The sequence below is a fragment of the Rhinichthys klamathensis genome, unplaced genomic scaffold, assembly GCF_029890125.1.
Source record: "Rhinichthys klamathensis goyatoka isolate OS25496 unplaced genomic scaffold, OSU_Roscu_1.1 h1tg000094l_1, whole genome shotgun sequence".
Taxonomy (NCBI): domain Eukaryota; kingdom Metazoa; phylum Chordata; class Actinopteri; order Cypriniformes; family Leuciscidae; genus Rhinichthys; species Rhinichthys klamathensis.
Window position 1 is genome coordinate 2,180,638 of NW_026606633.1, and position 27,063 is coordinate 2,207,700.

The window sequence follows — 27,063 nt, forward strand, 5'->3', positions numbered from 1 at the left end:
GGTCATGTGCAGCCTGGTGCAAAACTCTTAAACAATGAATGTATTTTGGTTCTCCAAATCTCTTTTCTGAGCAAAGGCCATTCTGATGCACTTTAATACAAAGGCACAGGGAGAAAGCCCTCCACTTGCCAGGAAAGGGCAACTAGGGGAGGGGGTGGATGGGTTTGGATGGAATTGTTCTTGAGACAGAGGAGTGGCGGAGTTTTTTTCCTCTTCTTTCTCAATGGGGTGGGCTGGGGGGCTGATATGTCTCGAATTTCAGCGCTCATGGGGGTCGGGGTTGGACTCACGTTTTGGGATAAACTAAGATTCATAAATGCGCCAGTGAACATAAAACCGCGGAGCTCTGACTGACGCGGTGGGTTCTGTCTGTGTGTACCTGGCGTCGGATCCTCCCCAACACATCCACATCCACTTCCACACTCCCCGCGAGCACAGAGTTGCCGCTCTGCCGGGTCTTCGGCGACTTTCACCCCTGAGGACCTGCATGTCTAATCTTTAGACATGTTCAGATTAGTGGATTCACGGACTCTCCTGCTACTTGTAGCAACGCAATGCGTTTTGCTATCCCTTGTAAGATGTCAACAAGAAGATGACCGTAAGTTGGAGTTTTTCACATTGAAATTGAAAGTATTCTGCTAAAAAATTGTACAGTGTTGCCATGGTGACTTGAGAGGAAAGTTTGGCATTGGTCACTTTGGTTTGCGCGTTTCACATATGGACTGTGGGATACCTTTGCTCATTGTAAAATATAAGACCTGAAGTATATGCAGTATGCTTGTATTTTAAGTCTAAGTCTGCATATTTTCAAAGACTGAACGCAGTCTACACTGCAAACAAGCGAGGCGACGCACCAGAGCCTTCTGGTTTTAGCGCGTCAGTCACGCGCAGTGCAGACGGAATGACAGATGCTGACGTTGCGCGACAGGTTAACGCATTGAAACGCTTGTTTTTATTAGTTTTCTACGTTTAAAGTTAAAGAACAAAACAGTTAAATTATGTATGCATGTATTAATTTTTGTTTTTACGTATGTATGCGTTTTACAAACGTTTGCAAGAGGTTACTAGCAACAATACGCTGCTCGAGCACTTTCTGCTGGATAGGATCAGTGTCATGGTACAGGGAATAAACATTTCCTTCTCTCATTACTTATCACTTTAATATAGATTTCCACATATATGACAGATGTGTGTCTGATATAAAACGTTTAAAATAGTTAAGTGACATCGTTTGCGTCCACAAAATTAGGCTACTGACAGAAAAAAAGCAAACTATCTAAAAGTCGCTGAACAATTATGATTTCTTAGTTTTAATGCTAGAAAAAGTTATAAGATGATAAAGCAAACTTGTTTTCAATACTAGCCAATCTTCAATAGGCCATGTGTTTAAAGTGCGGAGGAAATATTAACAATCTTTGTTCTCAGAGGAAATTCTGTCTCGATCTAAGGAACCCTAAATGATGCCTAAAGTCAAAGTGTGTGTGTGTATATATGTGTATATATATATTACAGTGTAGAGAAGAGGGTTATGTGTAACCATTTTAGCATTATTAGGACTGATCTATATATGAAGAGTTCAGATGCAAAAGCCTCTAAGTGCCATCTGAAATTTTCTTCTAGAATGATCATTTTTATAAAGCTTGTTTATTTAAGTTCAATAATTTCACTTAAATTACAATTAATAGGTAATTTTCATAGCCATTTAAGTGAAATTACTGAACTTAAATATACAAGCTTGATAAAAATGATCATTCTAGAAGAAAATTTCAGATGGCACTTAGAGGCTTTTGCATCTGAACTCTTCATATATAGGCCATTAATATCCACTAGTGACAGAGCTGTTTCACTCAAGATTAGGAGCAAAGGTTCCTACAAGGGTTCAAACGGTGCACCATTAGCACATGTTCAAAGTGTTTGGAAAGCATAAAATATTTCGGGTTTAGTTCAGGGGATTTGGCGTTGATTAAAGGAGATTTGGGGAACTAGGTTAGGGGGGTTTAGAATGTTGTTGGAATGGCCAAAACATCACACTGGCAACCTCTAAGGTTCACAAGCATCTTGGAATGAGAAAGATTATGAACTGGGATATTTGGTAAACTTTGAAGCGATAGAAGAAAAATCACCCATATGATGATATCTTTATGCTCTTATATGAACAAGGAAATGTTAATTACACTGAACTTTGGCTGGCCTATATTTGCATCCAAGAAAAGTGGATTTTCCATATTTACAGAATTAAACGGCTATAATTGCCTCATTCATGTACACTAGGGCTGCTGGGAGTCAAAAGTCAAATTACACTTTCATATGAAAAAGCAAACACGTCAAGGAGTTCTGTGTGTGTGAGGGCTGTCCTTCCCTACCCACGAGGGTGTGTTTGCCCTGGTGGTAAGTGAGACCATTAGATCCAGATGGAGCTTTCGAGATGGGTGTGTTTGTATAAGGCACCAGGCTGTCAATGCAGCCCTGTCTGTGTTTGAGAAAGCCCCATTCATGGCTAGTTTAGTAGATTTGGGGTTCAGTTACAAATCCACAGACTACAGGAGCCCACATTTTACACCTGGGTGTCAGATATGCACCCTGCAAATATTGCTAGCTAGTGTTGTAGTGAATGTATAATCATAATGTAACCAGATGTCAGCCACGAGTTGGACACAAATTCGAATTTATATATATATATATATATATATATATATATATATATAATAGAACATATTTTAGATGTATATATAATAAAAAATATTATATATACGTAATATATTCTAAAATATTTCTTAATTATTAGGAAGCCCTTACAACTTGCTTTTTTCAGGAAGGTTTTTATTTTATTTTAGTATGCTTGAAGATGTGTCGCTCACCTGTCTCTTACCCCCATGCACTCCATTCTGTCGCCCCCTTCTGGTGGCTGCAGAGGAAGAGTTAGGCAGCTGCATCCAAGATGGCCAGCAGTACGCAGACCATACTGTATGGAAGCCAGAACCATGCCGTGTCTGCGTGTGCGACTCTGGGGCAGTGCTGTGTGACGAGGTCATCTGTGAGGACCTGAGAGACTGTGCCAATCCCATCATTCCACCCGGAGAGTGCTGTCCCATCTGCCCAGCTGAAACCGACGAGCCTATCGGTCCGCTCTCTGCTTATACACCTCTTTTTGCTTATCATACCTGTCCCGCTAGCTGTCTGCTCTGAGTTCTGTAACTATGGCAACAGTCTCACATACCACTAGACTACAGCCTATTCAAGTTGGTCATGTGATTGGGTTCAGAACTCAAAGCAACATTCACAGGGGAAGAAAGCAACACTTTTAAGTTTTACGTTTGCTGTCTATGGCTAAAATGGGCCCACTTTACATTTGACTTTGATAGTAGGTTGTTGTTTTTTTACAGAAAAAGCGCAATCTTTCCACCAGTTTGCTGTGGAATCTATGATTTTTAGATTAGATATTTGGTCGATACTGCAAAAAAGGAAATTTACAATTAATTACAGTTAGTTATACTACTCACAAATAAGCTTTTGAGAGAACTTATTTATACTTTAGTCTCATAATACTTCATTCAGAGGATGATTTGTCTTTCTTCTATAATATAATAGCATTATATTATATTTTATTTATACATAAGTAGTTCAAATAGATCGATATAAAAAAAAAAAAAAGAAAGTTGACTCACCTTGGCCATAGACTGCTTAAGTTCGGAAAAGCTGAAAAATAAGATTCTTTGAATGAGAAGTCATTGCACTACCTCTTTCAAAGCAACCTAATTAATGAAAAATTTTGAAGTGTTCTTTCAACCTTTTAATGCACTTTCTGTTCATTTAAAAAAAAAAAAAGTTTTTTTGCTGCTCTACAGATACACACAATAACAAGATGAACATAGTTGTCAAAAACAAAAAAAGTTTACCTAAACATTTTAATATACTCTGTCTCACTGTAATCAGATCATGGCACTGATACAGAATGAGTTTTCTCTAAATATGTATTAAAAAAATTTTCATTCAATTTATTTAGCAGCATATAGCCTAATAATGCTTCTAATATTAAACTATAATGCACATCATGTTTTAAACTGATCCTCAGCTTGCACCTTAATATTCTGCTTTTAACAATTTAACCGATGCAGATTGGGAAGAGAATGATGCTGTTTTGGTACACGGCCTAGTGGGGTGCCGTTGAGTTGGAATTTTTTAGCTATGTAGTTTCAGCAGGGAATAGCTGTTCATTAGTTCTTACAGTAACACTGAGTGTCTGACTGGTTTACCGTCCTCATTATGAATCAGAATCAGCTGAATACTTCATTCACGGATGTTTTTTCCTGACCCTTTTGTGACCCCTAGTTTTTTGATAATGAGCTTGCAGTGTTCTAAATGTATGAGGCAGATGTTATGACTCCAGACAGACTGTTATTCTGCAACATTGGTTCTTATATATATTTTTTGAATACTTGCTAATTGATAGAACACATGTATACATAGAATTCCTTCTGTGTCTAACTGTCAATCTTTATTATCTTCCCCTTCATCCTGTGACCTGATTCAACAGAGTCAATTGGTGCAAAGGTGAGGTCTTGGTCATTATTTAAGAGTCATTATATCAAGGTCATTATTTAAGAAATACCTAATATTCTTAAGGTTTAGGTCTTAAATAAGTTATTTATTACTGTCCACAGGGACAGAAAGGAGAACCAGGCGATATTACAGATGTAAGTCATTTCACTAGTAAACATCTTTGTGTTTTAGAAGGATTTCACCAAATTGTAAAAACTGGAGTTGCTAAATAATATTTATTTATTTGTTTATGTAGGTAGTTGGACCAAGAGGACCTGCTGGCCCAATGGTGAGATTATAAACACACTTTGGTAGTAGATTTCTGAATAATTTGTAATGCTGCGTTGCGTTTCTCCACTAGGTGGCTCTCCTGAATGTTTATTTGCCTATTGTTGCAATTTTTTTTTTCGAGTTCTTGAGTTCACTTCATAGATTGTAGATAAATTGTTTATTGTAGATAAATGATCTACAACTTTTCTTTTTGACATTTTTTCTTTCTGTGATTTTAGGGACCCCCAGGAGAGCAAGGAACACGTGGCGAGAAAGGACCTAAGGGTGAGAAGGTAAGACATTTTTCCTTTTCAAACTATTTTTTTTTCTCAGACTTGTTAGGTAAAGTGATGTCAAACCTTATTAGCAGTTATCCGGGTACATTTAGGGTGCAGTGGACACACTCTGCAGGAAGCTGTCATGTGAAAAGGCTTTAGTTAATCTGTTCACCCTCTTTTCTTTTCCACTCATATGCCCTGTTTCCCCCCCTCCTCTTAGGGAAATCTTGGCCCAAGAGGGAGAGATGGCGAGCCTGGTACACCTGGAAACCCAGGACCCCCTGGACCCCCTGGGCCACCAGGACCTAATGGACTTGGAGGGGTACGTCTCTCCTTTTCCTTCATCTGCTTGCTAAATTTGTGTCTGCCTCTTTCTGGGTTACTGTAAGTGTGTTTTTCTGTGTGTGTGCAGAACTTTGCTGCTCAGATGGCTGGTGGTTTTGATGAGAAGGCAGGAAATGCTCAGATGGGTGTGATGCAGGGACCAATGGTGAGAAAAAACTGTTCCCACGCTGAAAATATATGTATGAAATAACTATTAAAAGGACATGGCATACGTTACATCACATCTGTTTTAAACTCATTTGGAATTAATCTCACATCTAGTCAAATTTTAAAGTATTTAATTTGGCTTGGCTAATATGGAACTTTAACAATATGTCAGAACAAATATTCATAGTTATTATAGTATATCGTTTTTTAATTCACAAACTGCCCCCTTGTGGAATGGTCTGGATAGACATAAGCTGCATTTTTAACATACAAATAAAAATAATAATGCAAAAACATGCACAAATGAATAAAACACCTGAAATTTCAATATTTAGGATTGAGATGAGCATAGGCCTCTATTTAAGGTGCTGCTTTGTTATTGTACTTCTTTCTGTGATTTCAAATAAATCCATTGCCAAACATTTTTATTGAAATAAATGATCAACATTCTGAACAATATAAGGAGAGTCAAATCTGTTACCTGTTTTCTGATCATTAGTGCATCCTGCTGACAATATCCTTTTCAAATGGAGGCTTAATTTCTATAGTGCTTCACGGATTCAAAGCTTGCAACATGAACATACCACAATAAATGTGGTTACTTAAAATAAAATTACACACAATGAAACAAATAATTAATTTTATTAGACTTTAACCAGCTTTGAAATATAATCTATAAATAAATGGAAAATACAACACTCTCAGGCTGTTTTTGTTTATCTGGGTCAAAGTGGCCAATCTGCATTTAACTTGATCTTTTTCTACAGGGTCCAATGGGTCCCCGTGGTCCTCCCGGTCCCTCTGGAGCACCTGTACGTAAATGCACAATCATTCATGGTCATATAATCATTTCATATTCCCAATTTATTGAAAAATAACAGAAGCTACCATTGATGAGACAGATATGAGTAAATGTAAGCACCCACCAACGGCAACTCCTAACCCCGCACTGTCATTTATTTCTATTCCAGGGCCCACAAGGTTTCCAAGGCAACCCTGGAGAGACTGGTGAACCCGGCCCTGCTGTGAGTGTCCCAAATCTTGCTGGTTTAGAGCACAAGCCTACATTCATATACACATATATATACCCACATACATATTACATGGCTCACACTGATGACACATTCATATGCACATTAACAATGAAATGTTTTTACAGACAAATGCAAGTTTAATTAACTTTTAACAACTGGTTTATTTTAGGGTGCCCTTGGACCTCGTGGCCCATCGGGGCCCCCTGGAAAACCCGGAAGTGATGTGAGTAATTTTTGCCACTGGCTTGATATTCAACCTATTCCAAATAGTGAAACTTGACAGATATCAACTAATATGTCTATGCCCGTTCTCTTTCCAGGGTGAGGCTGGCAAACATGGTAAGCCTGGTGAGCGTGGACCCCCAGGGCCTCAGGTAAACAGCCAGCATGCAACAGTTTTGGTCACTTGTTAGTATTCTGATAATGGTCATACAATCTTATATAATAACATTTTTACAAAAATCCAACATGATCATTGAATGTTTTTTTTCTTTGTTTGACAGGGAGCCCGTGGATTCCCCGGAACACCTGGCCTTCCTGGCATCAAGGGACACAGAGTGAGTTTCAGCGGAGACTGTAGTCATTTGTTTTTCTGTTTGTTAATTTCTGTATGCATCTACCATCTTTTTCAATGTGTTTGTAGGGACACCCAGGTATTGATGGAGCTAAAGGAGAGTCCGGTGCTGCAGGTGCTAAGGTACAGCAACATAAAAAACAGTCAGTTTTTAGCCAGAACACCCAACTCTTACAGATCAACTCTGTAAAAGTCACATACACTGTCTATAGTTACATACTGCAAAGTGATGTACACTACCATTCAAAAGTTTGTGGTCAGTACATAACACATGGACTTTAATCATATTTGACAAACAGCCTGTAAGAATATACTGCACACAGGTTTCACGGGGCATCAGAATTCTAACAGACATTTATTAAATTGATGTAGTTGTAAGGCATTACTGTTTGAAGATCTGCTTTGGAACAATATATATTATTAAACAATTTAATTTATTATTTAATGTAATATTTCATTTAATTTCTAAATATATTTTATATGATAAATATTTACCTTTGAGAGACTGAGGATTTAATAACTCTATAATGATAAATTGTGTTCATATTGTATTGCAAAACACTTTTGCTGCTATTGAGGTGGGATACGGGTTAGTTTAGGGACATGTTTGGTGGTATGGGTAGGTTTAAGGTTGGGTTAGAAGGGAAGGGTCAACAGTGTAATTATAGCTGTAATTACAGAAAAGAATTACAGATGTAATTACATGCAGGTAATTATAATAATAGAAGTACAATGTAAAAACATGTATGTACATAATAAGTGCATTGTATCAAATTATTAATTTAAATGTCAGAACATAGTAAAGAGTATAATTTAATTGATTTTAATTTATTTGATATATAAAGATATTTCAAACTATAAAGACTCTGAGATACTCCTAAAGACACCAGACCAATGATAAGAAACATTGAGGAACGTTACCTGTGCAGATGCTAAATGGGCTTATTCATTTTACTCATTTCTGAGCAAATTATGCAACAGGAAGGTCTAATCAATCTCCTCTCTTTTCCTCCAGGGTGAGGCAGGTTCTAACGGTGAGAGCGGTGCTCCTGGACCAATGGTGAGTGCCTTAAGTCAGAAATGGCCTGATGATTCAATAGATGTAGTTTTCTGACACTGAAATAGTGCATCTAAGTCTCTCCATCCTATTTTCTTTTTTTGTCTCTCAGGGTCCACGTGGTCTGCCCGGTGAGAGAGGTCGTCCTGGTGCAACTGGTTCTGCTGTAAGTGAACACTCAGATAACTGGCCTTATTAAGAATCCTAAACAGTATATGATAAAAATGTGTGTAGCTGATGGTGGTTTCAAACTATAATGATTTTGCTCATGTCTGTCCATAGGGTGCCCGTGGCAATGATGGTCTGCCTGGTCCCGCTGGTCCTCCTGTAAGTGCATTTCCTTACTTCCTCAAGTGCAAGTTCTCACATAATTCGGTTTTACTTCATTAATGCTATGGCTAATGCTAACTAATGGTAAACCCATATGGGTTACATAGAGATATCAAGATGGACAATTGTCGATATATATATTAATTAAACTTGATAGCAAATGATTTCAAACAATATTTACTAAAATTATTTCAGCAATATTAATATATTAAAAAAAATCAGAAAGTGTGCATCATCCACTTACAAATTAAAGAATAACATTAAAGGGATGTGCAGGGTGCACAAGAAATAAGCATGCCTCTTTGATCATTTGTTCATGTTTCTGTCCTCAGGGTCCTGTTGGTCCTGCTGGTGCTCCAGGTTTCCCTGGATCCCCTGGTTCTAAGGTAAAATACCTGTCATCAGCACTTCTCTGTGAATTCCTTCCCATTCTTAAATTTAAACATTTGAAGTATAAGAAATACCATTAGCCCTGACAATGAGATGTGATCTTTACTCCTGCAGGGTGAAGCTGGTCCCACTGGAGCTCGTGGACCTGAGGGTGCGCAAGGACCCCGTGGAGAGGCCGGAACACCTGGATCACCTGGACCTTCTGGTGCATCTGTGAGTAAACTTACAGATAATATTACAAGCAAAATATTTGATTTTCTTTGTCATTGTATACAATATATTTAACACTTTGGATTTCAATGAGTTTTTAAATATTACATGTTTACTATTTACTATAGGGTAACCCTGGTACTGATGGTATTCCTGGAGCCAAAGGATCTGCTGTGAGTATATCCACATCATTTTTTATTTTCTTTCACTAATTTCTCTGTAATAAAATAAAATACGTTTTTTTTAAGCATACAATTTTTCATGCAAACTTTAACACTCTGGTCACACTGTTGCAGTGAATCTAATGTAAACAATAATTGATTGTTTTCCCCTTTGCAGGGTGCTTCTGGCATTGCTGGTGCCCCTGGTTTCCCAGGACCCCGTGGCCCGCCCGGACCTCAGGGAGCTACTGGACCTCTTGGGCCTAAAGGACAATCTGTACGCTATCATATTCTGAACCAATTTAAAAAAGCTCTCAGTGTTTCCCAGATATCTTTTAATTATTTCATATACTTATTGAAAACACTATTGTATTTATACAGGGAGACCCTGGTATTCCAGGATTTAAAGGCGAGGCTGGACCCAAGGGAGAGCGTGTAAGTAACCAACGTCATACTTATCATCATGTCCTTTCTATTGTATCCACTAAAGGCTGTTGCCCATAACAATCATATGAAATATTGTAGCAAACTAATCAGGCATATTTTTCTCCTAATTGCACAGGGTGTTGTAGGACCTCAGGGATCCCCTGGGCCATCTGGAGAGGAAGGAAAGAGAGGACCAAGAGGAGAGCCTGGTTCTGCCGGACCTCTTGGACCCCCTGGAGAGAGAGTATGTATCATATCCTAGTTAGTTTTACTGATTCACAGAATGATAAAGAACCACACTAATAAGTCCATATGTGTTCTACCTTATTAGGGAGCTCCAGGTAACCGCGGATTCCCCGGTCAGGATGGTCTAGCTGGAGCAAAGGTTGGCGATTTAGACTCAAAGTTACTCAACTACCCAACACATGTATTTCCTCCTGATTTCTGTACTTAAATGTTCTGTCCTATGATAGGGTGCACCTGGTGATCGTGGTGTTCCAGGTTTGACCGGACCAAAAGGAGGGACTGGAGATCCTGGCCGCACAGGCGAGTCTGGTCTTCCTGGAGCCAGAGTGAGTCATTGTGGTATTTCTTTGATTTATCTGAACACATATTATTCAGGTCAAATTAGATAATCATAACTCTACTCAACAGACATTACAATCTAAAATTGAAGCTCTTATGCTGGTTGCTTTAAAGGCTCATTGCATTTTTTCCCATTTATCTGTTCCTTCCTCTAACAGGGTCTCACTGGACGCCCTGGTGATGCTGGACCTCAAGGAAAAGTTGGAGCACCTGTGAGTATCTATACAATTTAAAGCACTTTTACAGACTGCAAAGTGATGTACACTACCATTCAAATTCAAAAGTTTGTGGTCAGTATGATTTTTTTTTTCGTAGAAAGAGTCTCTTTAATTCACACAGCTTCAGAATTAATGGTTTTTAAAACATCAGAATCCTGAAAAACATATCACAGCTTCCACAAAGATATTAAGCTGCACAGCTGTTTTCAACATTGATAATAATAAGAAATGTCACTTAAAGGGATACTCCACCCAAAAATGAAAATTCTGTCATCATTTACTCACCCTCAAGTTGTTGCAAACCTGTATGAGTTTCTTTCTTCTGCTGAACACAAAGGAAGATATTTTGAAGAACGATTGGAACCAAACAGTTGTTTGGCACCATTGACTTCCATAGTAGAAAAAAAAAATACTATGGAAGTCAATGGTGCCCCACAATTGTTTGGTTCCAATCGTTTTTCAAAATATCTTCCTTTGTGTTCATCAGAAGAAAGAAACTCATACAGGTTTGTATCATTGCAGCCCTGTTGAGCATTAGAGACTTCTTTCAAAAACAGAAAAAAATAGTACAGATCCCAAACTTTTGAATGCTAGTGTATAGTGCAAAATATATTTTGGGTAGAATCGATATTCAGATACTAATCGCTGCATATCAACATAGTTCAGGGCAAACTTCAGTGCTGAAGATGTTTTACTCATTGTAGGGTTCTGCTGGTGAAGATGGACGCCCTGGTCCTCCTGGGCCTCTGGGAGCTCGTGGTCAGCCTGGAGTGATGGGATTCCCTGGACCTAAGGGAGCCAATGTAAGACCATTAGAGTATTTCTGCAAATTAACTACAAGGGTTCATATTCATGTCCATAAAAGTTGGTGGGAAGTGTATGTGTTGTACTGAAGGGACTGTATCTCTCCCACAAAGGGTGAACCTGGAAAAACTGGAGAGAAAGGACTTCTTGGACGGCCTGGTCTTAGAGTAAGTCATGTTTCAACTCACAGGCAGATCAAGATTTTTTCCATGCATGTTTTTTTCCCCCCAGATATCCTCAGATTTGTCTCTCTTTGTTTTTTCTTCCATTAGGGTTTGCCTGGTAAAGATGGAGAGACTGGAGCTGCTGGTCCACCTGGCCCTGCTGTTAGTATTTTGACACATTACTCACATTGCCTCAATTTTTGCAATTACAGTTTTTCTCGATTGCTTAAACACTATAACCAGGCTTTTGAACTAAAATTTCAAAACCATAATGCCATTTATCAAAAAGCACACCCATTTCACTGAACTATGAACACTATTCCCCTGTTTTGACACATTAGTCAGATTTGTTGAACTGTCACAGCAAAACTCTACACACAAATCCCTTCATTTCTCAGTGCCTACACCATGTGGTCATTTAGAAAGCACTAGCATTCAAAATTGTTCACTCAAGTCAGCTCAGCTTCAGCTCAGTTAGCACACAATTACCCAGGTGAAAACACTAAGTCAAAAAACTGAGTCAAAATTGAACACACATCAGTCAGATCCTTCAATAGATAGATAAAAGGTTATACAATCTTTTATAAAAGATACAAATCAGTTTACCGAGTTTTGGAATAATGGATCCACAGAGAAATTAAGCAATAGGTCGAGGAGGGGGAGGGAGAGGAAGAGGAAGAGGAGGAGGAGAAGGAGGGAGAGGAAGAGGAGGAGGAGGAAGAGGAATAGGAGGAGGAAGAGGAGGAGGAGGAGGAGGGGGATGAATAGGAGGAGGAAGAGGCGGAGGAAGAGGAGGAGGAAGAGAAGGAGGAAGAGGAGGAGGAAGGGCAAGGGCAAGAAGTCAAGCAGTCTCGGATGAAATTCAAGCCACTTTAGTTGACCATGTCCTTGTCCATGGTATGACTATGAGGGACGTCGCCTCCATCATCAGAACCTTCAGGGAGGTGTGGTGGCAAACAGATTTCTATCACTGAATAAGAGACAAACATTTCCAATTGTCTTTGATGAGGTTTATGTTCTTGCAAGAAAAGGCCTGCAGTCGTACAGTCACACAGAGTGGCTGCAGAGTGTGACAGTGAAGGGAGGGCATCCTTTCTCCTTTATAGTCTTGACTCCCAGAATGTTATCTTTCTAGGCCAATGATGGTATTTCAACCACATGTGGAACATTCTTAGACTTGTTCATCATATTGTATCCTTGAGTGGAGGCATGAACCAACACTCTTTACCATTCCAATACAATTCCATATTTGAATAAGGTTTGTGTGTGCTCTTTTACTGTCATATGATGCTCACACACATCTTACGTAAGAGTAGGAGCGAGTAAAAACAAAAGATGTGGGGGAGGGCGGGGGGACCACAAGCAACATGAATTACCAGTTTTGGAAATGTTGTTTTGAATTTATAGCACCAGTGTGTAAGACTATGTAGTAGTGTGTGTATTTTTGAGGGCTTGTGTGTCCTGTCTGAGGGCAAAGTTAGGTTTTTCAGCAAGAGTGAATGGTTTTGAGTGTAGAGCTTCATTTTGACCTGAAAATAGGATGTTTGGGGAATTGGGTGAGACGTTATGAATTTGTGTTTACTGTTTTGAGAATACGAGGCATAGTTTCAAGAAATGTTTTTAAGCAATCGAGAAAAACTGTAATCAATAATATTAAAATCCCATTTGTAATAATTTCTTGGATTTTTAAATAAATTGTGATTTCATTATGCTTTAAGGGTGCTGTTGGTGAGAGAGGAGAGCAAGGACAGCCTGGTCCATCTGGCTTCCAGGTACAGTTTCACAACACAGCTAACTGTGAAAGAGAGTTAAAACTGCACTTTTTAAATTAACGAAACTGAAAGAGTGTTTAAAAATATTTACTCTCTTTTTGCACAGGGTCTGCCAGGACCTACTGGAGCCCCCGGAGAGCCCGGTAAACCTGGTGACCAGGCAAGACTTATTTTTTATCACACAGTTATTTATTGTAATTCTCTATTTGTGCTGTTGTGATGTTATTAGTGATTTTAACTATGCTGCTGATTTTATTCCTCTCTATAGGGTGTTCCTGGAGAGGGTGGTGCTGCCGGTGCCACTGGACCAAGAGTGAGTTCCTATCCTTAATAAAAAGATTCCCAATTTGCACTCAATGCAAATCAGTACTAATTACTAATTAGTCATTACTTTGCACAAAATAACTCTTTGCTGTGCTTCTCTCAGGGTGAACGTGGTTTCCCTGGTGAGAGAGGAGGCGCTGGCTCTCAGGGTCTCCAGGGACCAAGGGGACTTCCAGGAACTCCTGGAACTGATGGACCTAAGGTCAGACCCAAACCACCTCTGACTGAGATTGTGCTCTACTATTCAAAATAAAATCCTTAAACAGTCAAATGAATACATACACTACCATTTGTGGTCTCTTATGCTCACCACGGCTGCATTTGTTAAATCAAAAATAGTAATACAATAAACAGTAATATTGTGAAATACGATTTAAAATAACTATTTTCTATTTTAGTATATTTTATAATATATATATTTTAAAATTTAATTTGTTACTGTGATGGCAAATCTGAATTTTCAGCATAATTACTACAGTCTTCAGTGTCATATGATCTTTCCGAAATTATTATAAAATGCTGAATTAGTGCTCAAGAAACATTTATTGTTATTATCAATGTTGAAATCAGTTGTGCTGCCTAATATTTTTGTGAAAATAATTTTTTCAGGATTCTTAATGCATATAAAGTTCAACAGTTAATGAAAGGTTCAGTTATTTGAAATAGTTAAGTCTTTTACATTGTTATAAAATATCTGTCACCCTTGATCAATTTAATGCATTCTTATTGAATAAAAGTATTAAATCCATACTTTTATTCCTCCAGTAGTATATATACATACACATATATATATATATATATAATATCGATATTTTTTAATATATACATTTGAGGGTGTTGTTACAGTAACTATGAGTTACAGTAACTATGAAATAAATGTACATTTGTTTAGCAATCTCTTTAATATTTTGTATTCATTTTACAGCATACCTACCTACATTTTTCAAAGCACAATTTTTTAACTTATAGTTTTATAAATACTTATATTTAACTCAATAACTTCTATTTGTATAATAACTCTTTATGAGTTTTTGTTTACTTCCAAGTTAAAATGAAAAACAAAACAAAAACAACAGATTTTCAATGTGGTCATAAACTTTTGGACCCCACCCCAACACCCTCAACACAGCCAATCTCTCAAACTCTAATGTCTCTTCTTGATTTCCAACAGGGTGCAATTGGACCAGCTGGTAGTGCTGGAGCTCAGGGCCCTCCCGGTCTGCAGGGCATGCCTGGTGAGAGAGGAGCTGTTGGAATCTCTGGAGCTAAAGGTGACAGAGTAAGTGTATTTAGAAATGGTACAACCCCTCCTCTCAGTGATTACATCAACCTAATGTCATATTACTTATGAACAGCCTACTGAATGATTGAATGACTTGTTGAATGTCTCATTTACTAGGGTGACAGTGGAGAGAAAGGACCTGAAGGTGCTCCTGGCAAAGATGGTTCAAGAGTAAGTGCTCTATATATACAGCAAATGTAAGAAAATTGTTTCTTTTCTTTTTTTTTACTCATAATAAGTAATGATGTTTCTGTCATCTTTTTGTCAGGGTTTGTCTGGTCCAATTGGTCCACCTGGTCCTTCTGGTCCCAATGGCGCAAAGGTGAATGTCTCATCCCTGCTGTGGTCTTCCACCATTGATTGTATGCTGAAATTATTTGAGGAGATTGTTTAATTGACTATTCTTTTTCCTCTCTCACAGGGTGAAACTGGTGCCATTGGCCCAAATGGTGCTCCTGGTTCTCGTGGTGCCCCTGTAAGCAAAACATTTGTTCAATTTTTATTCAATGTGATTAGTGTAATTCATTAACATTACAACTAGACAGCAAAAATAAGTTTTATTGGAGTTTGTGATTTTGTCAAGTGTACAGTTTAAAGATAATCTTCAGTTTTTTCTTCTTGTTTATTATACTTTTGTCATCATGTTAGGGTGATCGTGGTGAGATTGGTGCACCCGGACCTGCTGGCTTTGCTGGACCCCCTGTAAGTAGAAACACTGTTACAAAATGCCTCAGTTTTTCTGCAGTGATGCAATTGTGATGGAATATTAAGACTGTCATTTATCATAAAAGATCATTTCCATTATGAATTCATTAAAATAAAAATGACGTTTAACCAAGCAAATTAAAGAAGCAGTAAAAAAAAAAACCAATTAATAATATTGTCAATATAAAGGGATATTCTGTGAGACACAGATGTTAATACAATACAAATATACCCACTAGCACCATTATACATTGTTTTATGCATTCCTTTCTAAATGGAATATTTTTTTACTTGAAAAGGTGGAAATATCTTAAGATTTTGGCATTTTAAGAGCATCATAAAAGGCAAATAAAATGATAAGCAAAACAATGTGCCAATTAATGTAATCATTTTCACATCTATTGAACATTCCACTGATTTGCTACAAAACTCAATACTCTTTTGTTATAATGTACAAAATGTACAATTCTCTGTTGCTACAGTGTAAAAATTATTATTTATAATCTTTTTCGTTTTTCTTTTTTATTTTGCTTTCTCAAAAAGCCCAGTGGAAGGTGAAATAATCGATTAGGGAGTGTCAATTTAGTATTTAAGCTGAAATTTAGAGCATTTAGTTATGAGAAAGCCAAAACTGATTACAACCTTTCATCTCTGTCTCTCCTTAGGGTGCTGATGGCCAACCTGGAATTAAGGGAGAGCAGGGTGAGTCAGGACAGAAAGGTGATGGTGGATCCCCTGGACCCCAAGGACCATCCGGAGCACCTGGCCCAGTGGTAAGGGTCTTCACCTCAGCATCTAATGCTACTTTGAGGCATTATCACTTTGCAAATCAGTTTTACACTGATATTCAATTGAAAGAGGCTATTTTTAGAAAGCAGTTTGGTTTTGGTTATTGCCACATGACATTTTTGAAATCTTTGTGATTGTCTGCATAAAAACAAATTGTTTAGAGTTTAGCATAGTGCATCAACTTTGTGCTGTTTTTACTTGGATGAAATGATTATACTTGGCTTATTCACTGTTTGATTTCAGGGCCCAACTGGTGTTACAGGACCCAAGGGAGCACGTGGAGCCCAAGGAGCCCCTGTAAGTTACTAAATAAGTAAATTAGTCATGTGTAATAACTTTCCATTTGTTTTTTAATATTTACTAGTTCTTTTGAAAGTAAAGATATTAGACTGCGTTGATTTTTCTAAACAAAAATATGTTCCTCCATTGTAGGGTGTCACTGGTTTCCCAGGTGCTGCAGGAAGAGTTGGAACACCTGGCCCCAATGTAAGCCCCTCAAAATCACAGACATTTCTCTGTGGTTCCTCCATAATTAGTTTAAATTGATAGACTAGACTGTATTATACAAATCTAAAATCAAAATCTTTTTTCTCTTATTTTTCCCTCTCCTCTCAGGGTAACCCTGGTCCTGCTGGCCCTGCAGGTGCTGCTGGTAAGGATGGTCCTAAGGGAGTTCGTGGTGATGCCGGTCCCCCAGGCAGAGCAGGAGATGCTGGACTGCGTGGACCTCCTGGTTCACCTGGAGAGAAGGGAGATTCTGGAGAGGATGGTCCTCCTGTAAGGCTCAGATTCATACATGCCCATTTTAGCACCCAAGGCACATTTGTCTAGTGTATTCAGCACAGCGTCATTTTTTCCTTACTGTATTCCTAATTTTTCTTCTCTCGCTATTTCCTGTGTAGGGTCCTGATGGTCCTTCTGGCCCTGCTGGTCTTGCTGGTCAGCGTGGTATTGTTGGTTTGCCTGGTCAGCGTGGTGAAAGGGGTTTCCCAGGACTCCCAGGACCCTCTGTAAGTAGATAAACCCACAAGAAACATAATTTCCACTTGAAAATCTCTAAATTTTTTAGCATAGACTTTAGTGTTTATCTATCAGATCAAGACAGTAATTAGTAAACCCCTGGTTCCCAGACTAAAATGTTTGAGCTGCTTTAACTGAAAGCAACTTACACTGACATATCTTAAAATATGTCAGTGCCATTATTTTGTCTCAAGATGCACACCAGCAATGTTTTTTTCTAAGGTACGTTTATAAAAGCTACTTAAATATCTTAATTGAACTAAGGTCTAATTCTGGCTAAATCTAAGCCCTGTCTGTGAAACCAGGCCATTAAGTATTAATATTAAAAATGCCTCTTTTAATGGGCCACTTACATATTTTTAGCTTACATACATCTAAAGATGTTTTTTTCTCAAAATCATTATTAAGTACTGATGGTTATATAATTAGATAATGATGCAATTTCCCTAATCTGACACAAATGATTTGTACCTCAGGGTGAGCCTGGCAAACAGGGAGCATCTGGTTCTTCTGGTGACCGTGGACCTCCAGGCCCCGTTGGACCACCTGGATTGACTGGACCTGCTGGCGAGACTGGACGTGAGGTAAAAAATACATACATGAAAAACATGATAAAATCAGAACCAAACGAGGCAAAACTAGACTGGATTCATCTATAGCTCTGAAGTGAAGTTCAGATTCCTCCAATATATAGGTATAGTACAACCATATCAAGACCAGATCTCACTCATCCGTTCTGTTTGTCTTTAGGGTAATCCTGGATCTGATGGTCCACCTGGTAGAGATGGTGCTACTGGTGTGAAGGTGAGGAAACAAACAAACAAACACATAAAATATCATTTTATTGCCCTCTGATCTTTGTAAATCACAAAGAAGTCTAGAAATTCCATACAAGTAAACAATATATTCCTATTTACCACATACACTGAGGTCCAAAGGTCAAGTTAACTTTTTTTTGTATTTTCATTTCTAATTTACTGAAGAAAAAAACTATGAAAAAAATGCATTTTAAAATGACTTATTTATAATATAGTAAGTGTGGTTATTTGGAAAAATGTTAAATATTTCTTATTCATTTTAAGTAATTTCTCTGTCTGAAATTTTGGACAAAAGTGGTGGCTAGTCCATACACAGATGGATTTCCAGCCAGCTGAAACACGAAATGTGTTTTGTTTGTTCTTCTCTAGGGTGAGCGTGGTAACACTGGCCCGATTGGTGCTCCCGGAGCTCCTGGTTCCCCTGGTGCTCCTGGCTCTGTTGGTCCAGTTGGCAAACAGGGAGACAGAGGAGAGAATGTGAGTACAGACACTTAAGAAATCAAATTTTCAATAATATAAACATTCAATCTTCTGGATACAAGAATGCATGACATTTGCATCTAGAGGACAGAAACACAAAAGCAGTAATATATTTACTGCTTGCATGACAATTATTGCCACCATTATTCAAATCACCAATGATGATCATTCTGTTTACCTCAATTCTGACACTCTTTGTTAAAATATCACAATGATCACCATTATATCTTTGGATAAATTCTAAAGGAAGCTGATTGATTTCATTTATGGTCTCATATTTCAATCAACAAAACCCTACTAATTGTGTTAATCAAAACACATTAGTGTTACATCATTTCCCCCAAGAAAAATCACATGTAAGATGATGTGCAAGAGACCATCCTTATGAAGATTAAAAGCCCAGAGCTAAAAAGCTTTAGCAATGTTTACCACTTATATTACATGAAGTATTTTTTATTTATTATGTATTTACCATCTTGTTTTTTCTCTTAAGGGCCCACAAGGACCTGCTGGCCCCCCTGGATCAGCTGGAGCTAGAGGCATGGTTGTAAGTACCTTTTATTAAGCTCATAGAACAAAACAGAAAGCTAAAAATACACGTTGAGCTTTTGAATCCTCAAAATAGCCATTTTCAAAATATATTATCCTTACAATATATATCCTAAACTCCATTTAGTTAAGATGCAAACATTGTCCTTCATGCGGTAACATCTAAATTAACTAGTTTTATTCAAATTAAACATGTTATTTATTTAAAGTCACATTTAAAGTCATTTTTGTGGCTTTACTGTATATCACGTTGTAGTTGCTTACATGTTGATGGACCTTTTCCATTTCTCTGCATCAGGGACCCCAAGGACCTCGTGGTGATAAGGGTGAGGCAGGAGAAGCTGGAGAAAGAGGTCAGAAGGGACACAGAGGATTCACTGGTCTGCAGGGTCTCCCAGGACCTCCAGTGAGTCTCATTTACAAGTCTTAGTTTTTACAAACAGGCTATAATGGTAAAGCAGTGATATGAGATATGTTAACAACTCTGTTGTGTCTCCTCAAAAAAGGGTTCTCCTGGAGACCAGGGTGCTGCCGGACCTTCTGGACCAACTGGCGCTAAGGTGAGTGTCTGTTCTGTTGTAACTTGCTGGCTGTTGTATTTAACTTGCTGAGAACCACAAATTAGAAACTTCAATGCTCAGATGGATTACTAATGGTCTCTTTAACCCATCTTATTTGCAATAGGGACCATCCGGACCTGTTGGACCAGCTGGTAAGGACGGTTCTAACGGTCAGCCTGGACCCATTGGACCACCTGGACCTCGTGGACGCTCTGGAGAGTCTGGCCCAATTGTGAGTGCAGCTGAAATATTTTTTACAGACATCAAGTTCGATGTTCATATCGACATGAAAAGTATATGTCTGATTATTTTTTCTTCCTTTCTGCTCTCTTTAGGGTCCACCTGGTAACTCAGGACCTCCTGGTCCTCCTGGTCCCCCTGGCCCTGGCATTGACATGTCTGCCTTCGCTGGGTTGGCTCAGACTGAGAAAGGACCCGATCCTCTGCGTTACATGCGTGCGGACGAGGCCTCCAGCTCTCTTAGACAACATGATGTGGAGGTGGATGCCACACTGAAGTCAATCAACAGCCAGATCGAGGACATCCGCAGCCCAGACGGCTCGCGCAAGAAACCTGCACGCTCCTGCCGAGACCTGAAACTCTGCCATCCTGAATGGAAGAGCGGTAAGAAATGAAGAAGAAGCGATTCAGATTCAAATTTTACATTAGGAGAATGTTCATATGCATCACGACAGAGCTTCCAAATGCTCAAAACAAGGGGTGTCCAATCCAGTAGTGATGGGTCATTCATGAACCATCCGTTCATTGCGTCTGTCACATGACAAATGAACGAAAGGCTCAGAAGGTAAAGTAAATATTTATTTCACCTTTATTCACTTTCCTGCTGAGTTCAGCTCCAACCCCAATTAAACACACCTGAGCCAGCTAATCAATGTCTTACAAGGCATACACTTCCAAGCAGGTGTGTTGAGGCAAGTTGGAGCTAAACTCTGCTGGACCTAGTTTGGACACCCCGGCTCAAAACAGTCAAACACACTTGCTTGAATGATACTCCCTATTACTCACATTCGTTCATTTGAGCAGAGGAGAACTAGTGCCGTGACTGAGCCTAGTTTCCCCCATGTTTTTTTTTTTACATTTCTGTCACCTGATGGAGTCAGGGCCGGATTAAGAATTCAGAGGGCCCTGGGCACAATGTCTTGTAGGCCCCCCCTAGGCAGGCCAAATGTAGTTTGTCCAAGGACATTTTAATTTGGCATTAACTGTATTACTGACTTAAAAGGAACTTTGTTGTACATATTACTTCATAAATGATCTGTGTTTCCCATAGGATTTTATAAAACTATGTTGGGTGGAACTCTATCCCTCTAGGGGGGTTCGGGGGCATGCTCCCCCGCAAGAAAATTTTGTACATTTTAAGGTTAAATGCATCAATCTGGTGCACTTTGAGAGCTCACAATTAAGAGCTTCAACCGGCTTTAACCCATGAACTGTGCACATTGAACAAAGAAAAAGCATTGACTTGTACCTGGACATTAAAGAGGGCTCAAACATCTTTTTAGTTATGATATAGAGTCTCAGTCTGCATTACATTATCACTGGTGTTTTAGGATGCCAAACAATTATTATAATAATGATTTATATAATTATTCCTATGACGTAAAATCATATACCTCCTATAAATGTAGCCTAAAAGTATTTTGCATTACATTACACAGTATAGGAAAAGTACAATACTTTTGTCCTAATTTCTTTAATTGCCAGAAATAAACCCTTGAGCTTTCATTTTGGAGAAAACACCAGATCACCATGCTGATCGCGTGAGCAAAGTGCGCACTTCTATTTAAATCACGCAGCACAAACAGAATGCCTAGGCTACTTAAAGTCTTTTGCTGTTTTCTAACGGCACGAAGCAATATCACAGTTTCAATTTGACTTCGTTGGCAAAATATAACGCTAAACAGTCGAGACTTTTATGTTAGGCAACCGTAGGCAACTGCTTCTCCATCACTTCAAATTTCAAAGCGTCAAGTCACGCGACGCGAGTCGACATGATAGCTCGCTCTCGCTCACTGCGCAGGAATACAGACGCTGTTTTTGACGCGATTTAACATTATATTTTGATCGAATGGGTTGCAAAAATATGCATATAATTAGGAAAGTGAGGACTGCGTTTATAACTTGATCTAACATAATATTTGACGGTGCGCAGGGCCCCTTAGATGTCATGTGCCCCTGGGCAAGTGACCAGTTGCCCTAATGGTTAATCCGGCCCTGGATGGAGTTCCTTGGCACTGTCGCTTTTGTTTGGGGTTTAAAAGAAAACTAAATATTCAGTAATATTATCGATTTGACTGCACTGACATTATCGAATGAGAACAAAACCTGAACCGAGATGAGCTGAATAATGGCACAACTGTCTTCTGTACAGCTGCTTATAGCTGAATTGAACTTGTTTCATAAATAATTTTTGTACTTTACACAGTTATTGAACTGAAGTCAACCAACACTGAACTGACATGAACTGAAAAATGACACTATTATCTTTTTAGAGCTTTTTATAGCCTCATTTTTGTTTGTCTCCTATTTGATGAAGTTTGCATCAATGATTCTGTTTTTTTTTTTTTTACTATGAAGTTTATTACTATGAAGCTGCTTTGAAACTATTTATATTGTATAAAGCACTATATAAATACAGGTGACTTGACTTGAATGTTTGGTCCCAATCCACAGGTGACTACTGGGTTGATCCTAACCTTGGTAGCAGTGCTGATGCCATCAAAGTGTTCTGTAATATGGAGACTGGAGAGACCTGTGTGAAGCCCAGCACTCCCAAAATCCCACGCAAGAACTGGTGGAGCAGTAAGGGCAAGGGGCTGAAGCACGTGTGGTTTGGAGAGAGCATGAATGGTGGATTCCACGTGAGTATAATCCTTTCATTTTTGGAGATGTTCACTTAAAATTTTAGTTAAGTGACCACAAACAAAACAAAACAAAAATAAATCATAAAAAAGTCTGTTCAAAGGCTTACAGTACCACAAAAAGGCACATTTGGATTTGATTATGAACAGTTGTTCCAAAGCCAGCCTGAGTCCTTGCAAATTCCCATCATGTGGTTGAGATTACAGCTGGTTTGGGGAGCTGTTCACAGTTCTGAATTTCTGTTGGTCCATGGTGCTGAAAATAATCAAATCATAAATCAGCAGGGACAAGTAGCTATGCTGAAATACTCCCTCCTTTCCAGTTTGCCACAATCTATTTTCTAGTGTTACATTTAACTTTTCAGTGATATTAATGACCAATGAAATATACATTTTTTCCCCCATTTCTAACAGTTCAGCTATGCTGATAGCAGCCAGACTCCTAGTACTACCAGCATCCAGATGAACTTCCTGAGACTGCTGTCTACTGAGGCCACTCAGACCATCACCTACCACTGCAAGAACAGCGTGGCTTACATGGACCAAGCCACAGGAAACCTGAAGAAGGCCGTTCTGCTGCAGGGCTCCAATGAAGTGGAGATCAGAGCAGAGGGCAACAGCCGGTTTACATATGGCGTGGTTGAGGATGGCTGCAAGGTGAATCATAACATATAATATACTTTTCAAGCATACTGGCTATGGTTAAAAAAAAAATTCTATTACATTTTAATGAAATAAATGAAATAATATACACTAATGTTCAAAAGTTTAGGGCCAGTAAGCTCTTTTCTAAAGAAAATAATACTTTTATTCATCAAGGAAGCACCAAATTGATTAGAAATGACAGTTAAGATATTTATAATGTTAGAAAACATTATTTTAAATAAATGCTATTCTTTCGAACTTTCTATTCATCAAAGAATCCTAATAAAACATATCATGGTTTCCACAAATGTATTACGCCGCACTACCGCTTTCGAAATTGATAATTATAATAATAATAAATGTTACTTGAGCACAAAATCAGCATATTAGAGTGATTTCTGAAGGATCATGTGACACTGGAGACTGGAGTAATGATGCTGAAAATTCAGCTTTGCCATCACAGGAATAAATTACATTTTAAAATATATTAAAATAGAAAACTCTGAATTTAAATTGTAATAATATTTCACAATATTTAATATCTACTTACATGGCTTTTTTGCTGTCTTACAGAAGCACACTGGTCAGTGGGCCAAGACTGTGATTGAGTACAAAACTCAGAAGACATCCAGGCTGCCCATCGTGGACATTGCTCCAATGGACATCGGAGGAGCAGATCAGGAGTTTGGAGTGGACATTGGTGCAGTCTGCTTCTTGTAAAAAAAAAAACACATGTGGATGGAGATAAGACATGGAAAAATACCAATGACGAGCAATAACTGTGAGGATGCAATACACTCTCCAAATAACGAAATATGGAAGAAAAGAAAAGAAATCTGAAAATTGACGAAAGTTTTTTTTCTCTAAAACACAAAAAGTCGTGCTGTCCATGTTTAGTGTGCAGGAAAACCATCGCTAAATGGGATTGCCCCAAATAGTCTCTCCCTCTGAAATCCAGCCATGTTTCCCACAAGTCCTCAGTGCAGCGCCTCCTCCTGACGGGAGCCAAGAGGGGGACAGAACAAGAAGAATAAGAGATTCAATGAAAGACAGAAACATGGCTTGATGTCATCACATCCTGCAGGGGGTGGGTGGGTGGATGGGTGATGCTGTACAGCGTCATGGCTGGATACCACAGTAGTCCCTCCCACTAAAGAAAAAGGCCATACCCAGTCCCACTCCACCCCTCCTTCTGCCTCCTGACTGTGACTCAGAAGAAAACATCACATTAGGCGAAGATTTTGTGAAATGTTAAACCTGAGGAGGGAATAAGTTTATATTTACTGTGTATAATAACAAAAAACAAATCTTGATTCAGTCTTTACTGAAGCAGCCAGATCTATATATTTTCACAATTATGTGTTTGTGTGTGTGAGCATGTGCCTATACACACCTACAATTTCTTGGGGAAAGTGCAGTTTCATTTCTTTCTTTCTTTTTTTTTTTTTTTGTAAATCAATATTTTTTTCTCATGATTGCCCAAACAAGGAAGTTTTGGACCTTTAACATAACAGCAAAAAAGAAAAAAAATCAAATAAATTTGGAAAACATTTCTATTTTTTGTTTATTTGCATGATCTTCATTTTTCAAGAAAAGCTACCTCACACAGGAAAAAACAAAGTTAAAATCTGGATGTGAACGAAAGCAGCCTGGGGTTCGAGAAACGTCAGGAAGACACCCCGGCACGGCTCAGTCCATCTTCAGAAGGTGCTATTAGTATTGATCTATCAGTCAGTATTTCCCAGAATTCCCAGACCATCCCACTCCCTAACTGGCCTCATTCAACACACACAGCCTGCTCAGAGGTTGCGGAACTACACGGGATGATCAAAAGACAGAGGGACTCTTTTGGCAATGCCGGAATTTTGCTCCCAAAGGATCGCCGTAGCACTGAGCAGGATGTGTGTGTGTATGAGGGTGTGTATATTTTTGTTATAATTAATATTATTATGATCTTGGTCTTTTTTTTGTTTGTTTGTTCTCTCTGTTTGGTTCTGGTTTTGTTACGATTTTAATTAATGTAAATTGAAAATAAAGGAAAAAACAAGGAATTATGAAGTCAGATTTTAATTGTGTTTTTAATCCTCATGAGCACAAAATGTTAAATGTATGGATTTAGAGAACAAAACTATAGTTGCATTGCTTGTTTGTATTAGTTTCGTGTGTTTGCACTGTATATTTGTGAATTTTCTGGAATAGAAGCATACAGGGTATCAGACACAAAGGCTTGTACAAGTACTCAGCATAAATGAGTACACCCTGCTGAATTTCAACAAACTCAGCAATTACAGTACTTTTAGAAGACATGTTAGGGTTCCTTGAGGATATAATGTTCCAGCAAGTCTTCTTGATCAATTACCAAAGAAGCATGTCAATAATAATCAGGAAGATTTTCTTATCAAAGTGATAAAATGTTGTGTTGCAAAAATGTGAACACCCTCCTTTTCTGGTGCAAGTCAGGCAATTTTTGATCAACAGTATGTTGAATCAAATATTTAAATACGAGTAATTTCCCGACAATTAAAAGCCCATAGAATCATTCTCAGACTTGCTGACAACAATGCAATCATGTAGGAGAGAAATGTCAGAAGACTTATTTCTTTGTATAAAAGAGGGCCAAGGTAAATGAGGATTTCAAAAGCAATATTTTAAGAAAATATAGCAAAAGTTACACACAAACTTCGCTTCGTGTCAGGGTCCTGGTCACCCTGTCTGTGTTTATTCTGGGATAACAACCGGCTGGATGTACATTATTCCTTACATTTTTTATGTGACATTCCAGTTTTGCCCAATTTTGGGGACACGTGCCCCCTCAGGTTTTTGAGCAAGACTAAATAATTTCCAGAAGACAAGTTTAAAAAAAAATTTGCATTTGATAATTCAGTTCCACGATTATTTTTAGGTACAAAATTAGTAGTGCCCCAAGGCCGTCACATTTTGCCGTTCTGAAGCTAAATTACGTTATTTAGCCTATGTGATTTGTGCAGAATCAAGGAGGTTTTTTTGTGTGCGGGTGGTTGGAAAAATCCATCCAAAATTTTACAAAATATTGTCAACCCAACTGAAGAGCTTTAGCATTTAATGAGATGTGTATTATATATAGGCCTATTTAAAATGTTAGCCTTTTTGTGAAAATTACTGGAACTCAGTGCACTCGAGGGAATCTGTATAGCACAGGGTTGCCACGTCTGCATAGAAAAACTAGCCCGAAACAAGTCCAATGACCATATCCCAAATATCAAAACTCAAAATATGCCATCCCCATACATAAAAAACATATTTTACAATTGCTGTTATGCAAAATGAAAACCACTTTATCATAGTGATCATAAATACAGCCCAAAGACTAGTGGCCCTCCTTTACAAAACTCAATATCTAGCACAGTTTTATCATTGTTAGAATATAAAACATATAAATACAAGTATTTCAGTCAAATATATTTTATGAAATATGTCAAAACTTTTTTCAATCAATCCGAGGCAACAGTAGCTCAATTCCACAGGAAATTCGAAGATTTGGCAACCCCTGTGTAGCAGGTGTGGTTCATTTCTCTGTTTCGCTCAATCGTAACAGGTGTTGTGCCTAATTTTGACCCCCTGCCAAATTATTACCCCCCTCTTTGAAGTCAGTACCTGATTGCCTAATCCCAACCCCGCCCCTAATCCTAACCCCTCCCCCACAACTAATCCTAAACCTACCAATGC

General features: G+C 38.4%; 1 protein-coding gene across 2 annotated transcripts; it reads left to right on the top strand.

Annotated features, from left to right (window-relative positions):
* Positions 1-317: 317 nt before the first annotated feature.
* Positions 318-25,416, top strand: col2a1a (collagen, type II, alpha 1a). 2 transcript variants are annotated; one of them, XM_056252404.1, is made up of 54 exons: positions 318-598; positions 2,912-3,121; positions 4,535-4,551; positions 4,662-4,694; positions 4,796-4,828; positions 5,049-5,102; positions 5,308-5,409; positions 5,500-5,577; positions 6,347-6,391; positions 6,551-6,604; positions 6,783-6,836; positions 6,934-6,987; positions 7,117-7,170; positions 7,257-7,310; positions 8,203-8,247; positions 8,357-8,410; positions 8,527-8,571; positions 8,907-8,960; positions 9,079-9,177; positions 9,303-9,347; positions 9,514-9,612; positions 9,717-9,770; positions 9,898-10,005; positions 10,093-10,146; positions 10,235-10,333; positions 10,505-10,558; positions 11,269-11,367; positions 11,482-11,535; positions 11,641-11,694; positions 13,251-13,304; positions 13,411-13,464; positions 13,573-13,617; positions 13,732-13,830; positions 14,800-14,907; positions 15,028-15,081; positions 15,179-15,232; positions 15,332-15,385; positions 15,559-15,612; positions 16,281-16,388; positions 16,648-16,701; positions 16,837-16,890; positions 17,020-17,181; positions 17,307-17,414; positions 17,901-18,008; positions 18,175-18,228; positions 18,612-18,719; positions 19,216-19,269; positions 19,570-19,677; positions 19,778-19,831; positions 19,956-20,063; positions 20,167-20,455; positions 22,526-22,713; positions 23,128-23,370; positions 23,932-25,416. In XM_056252404.1, the coding sequence occupies exons 1-54, from the start codon at positions 505-507 to the stop codon at positions 24,076-24,078; spliced, it is 4,476 nt and encodes a 1,491-aa protein (XP_056108379.1). In that variant the 5' UTR covers positions 318-504; the 3' UTR covers positions 24,079-25,416. The 2 variants fall into 2 exon arrangements, with proteins under 2 accessions (XP_056108379.1, XP_056108380.1); XM_056252405.1 differs by lacking the exon at positions 2,912-3,121.
* Positions 25,417-27,063: the final 1,647 nt, after the last annotated feature.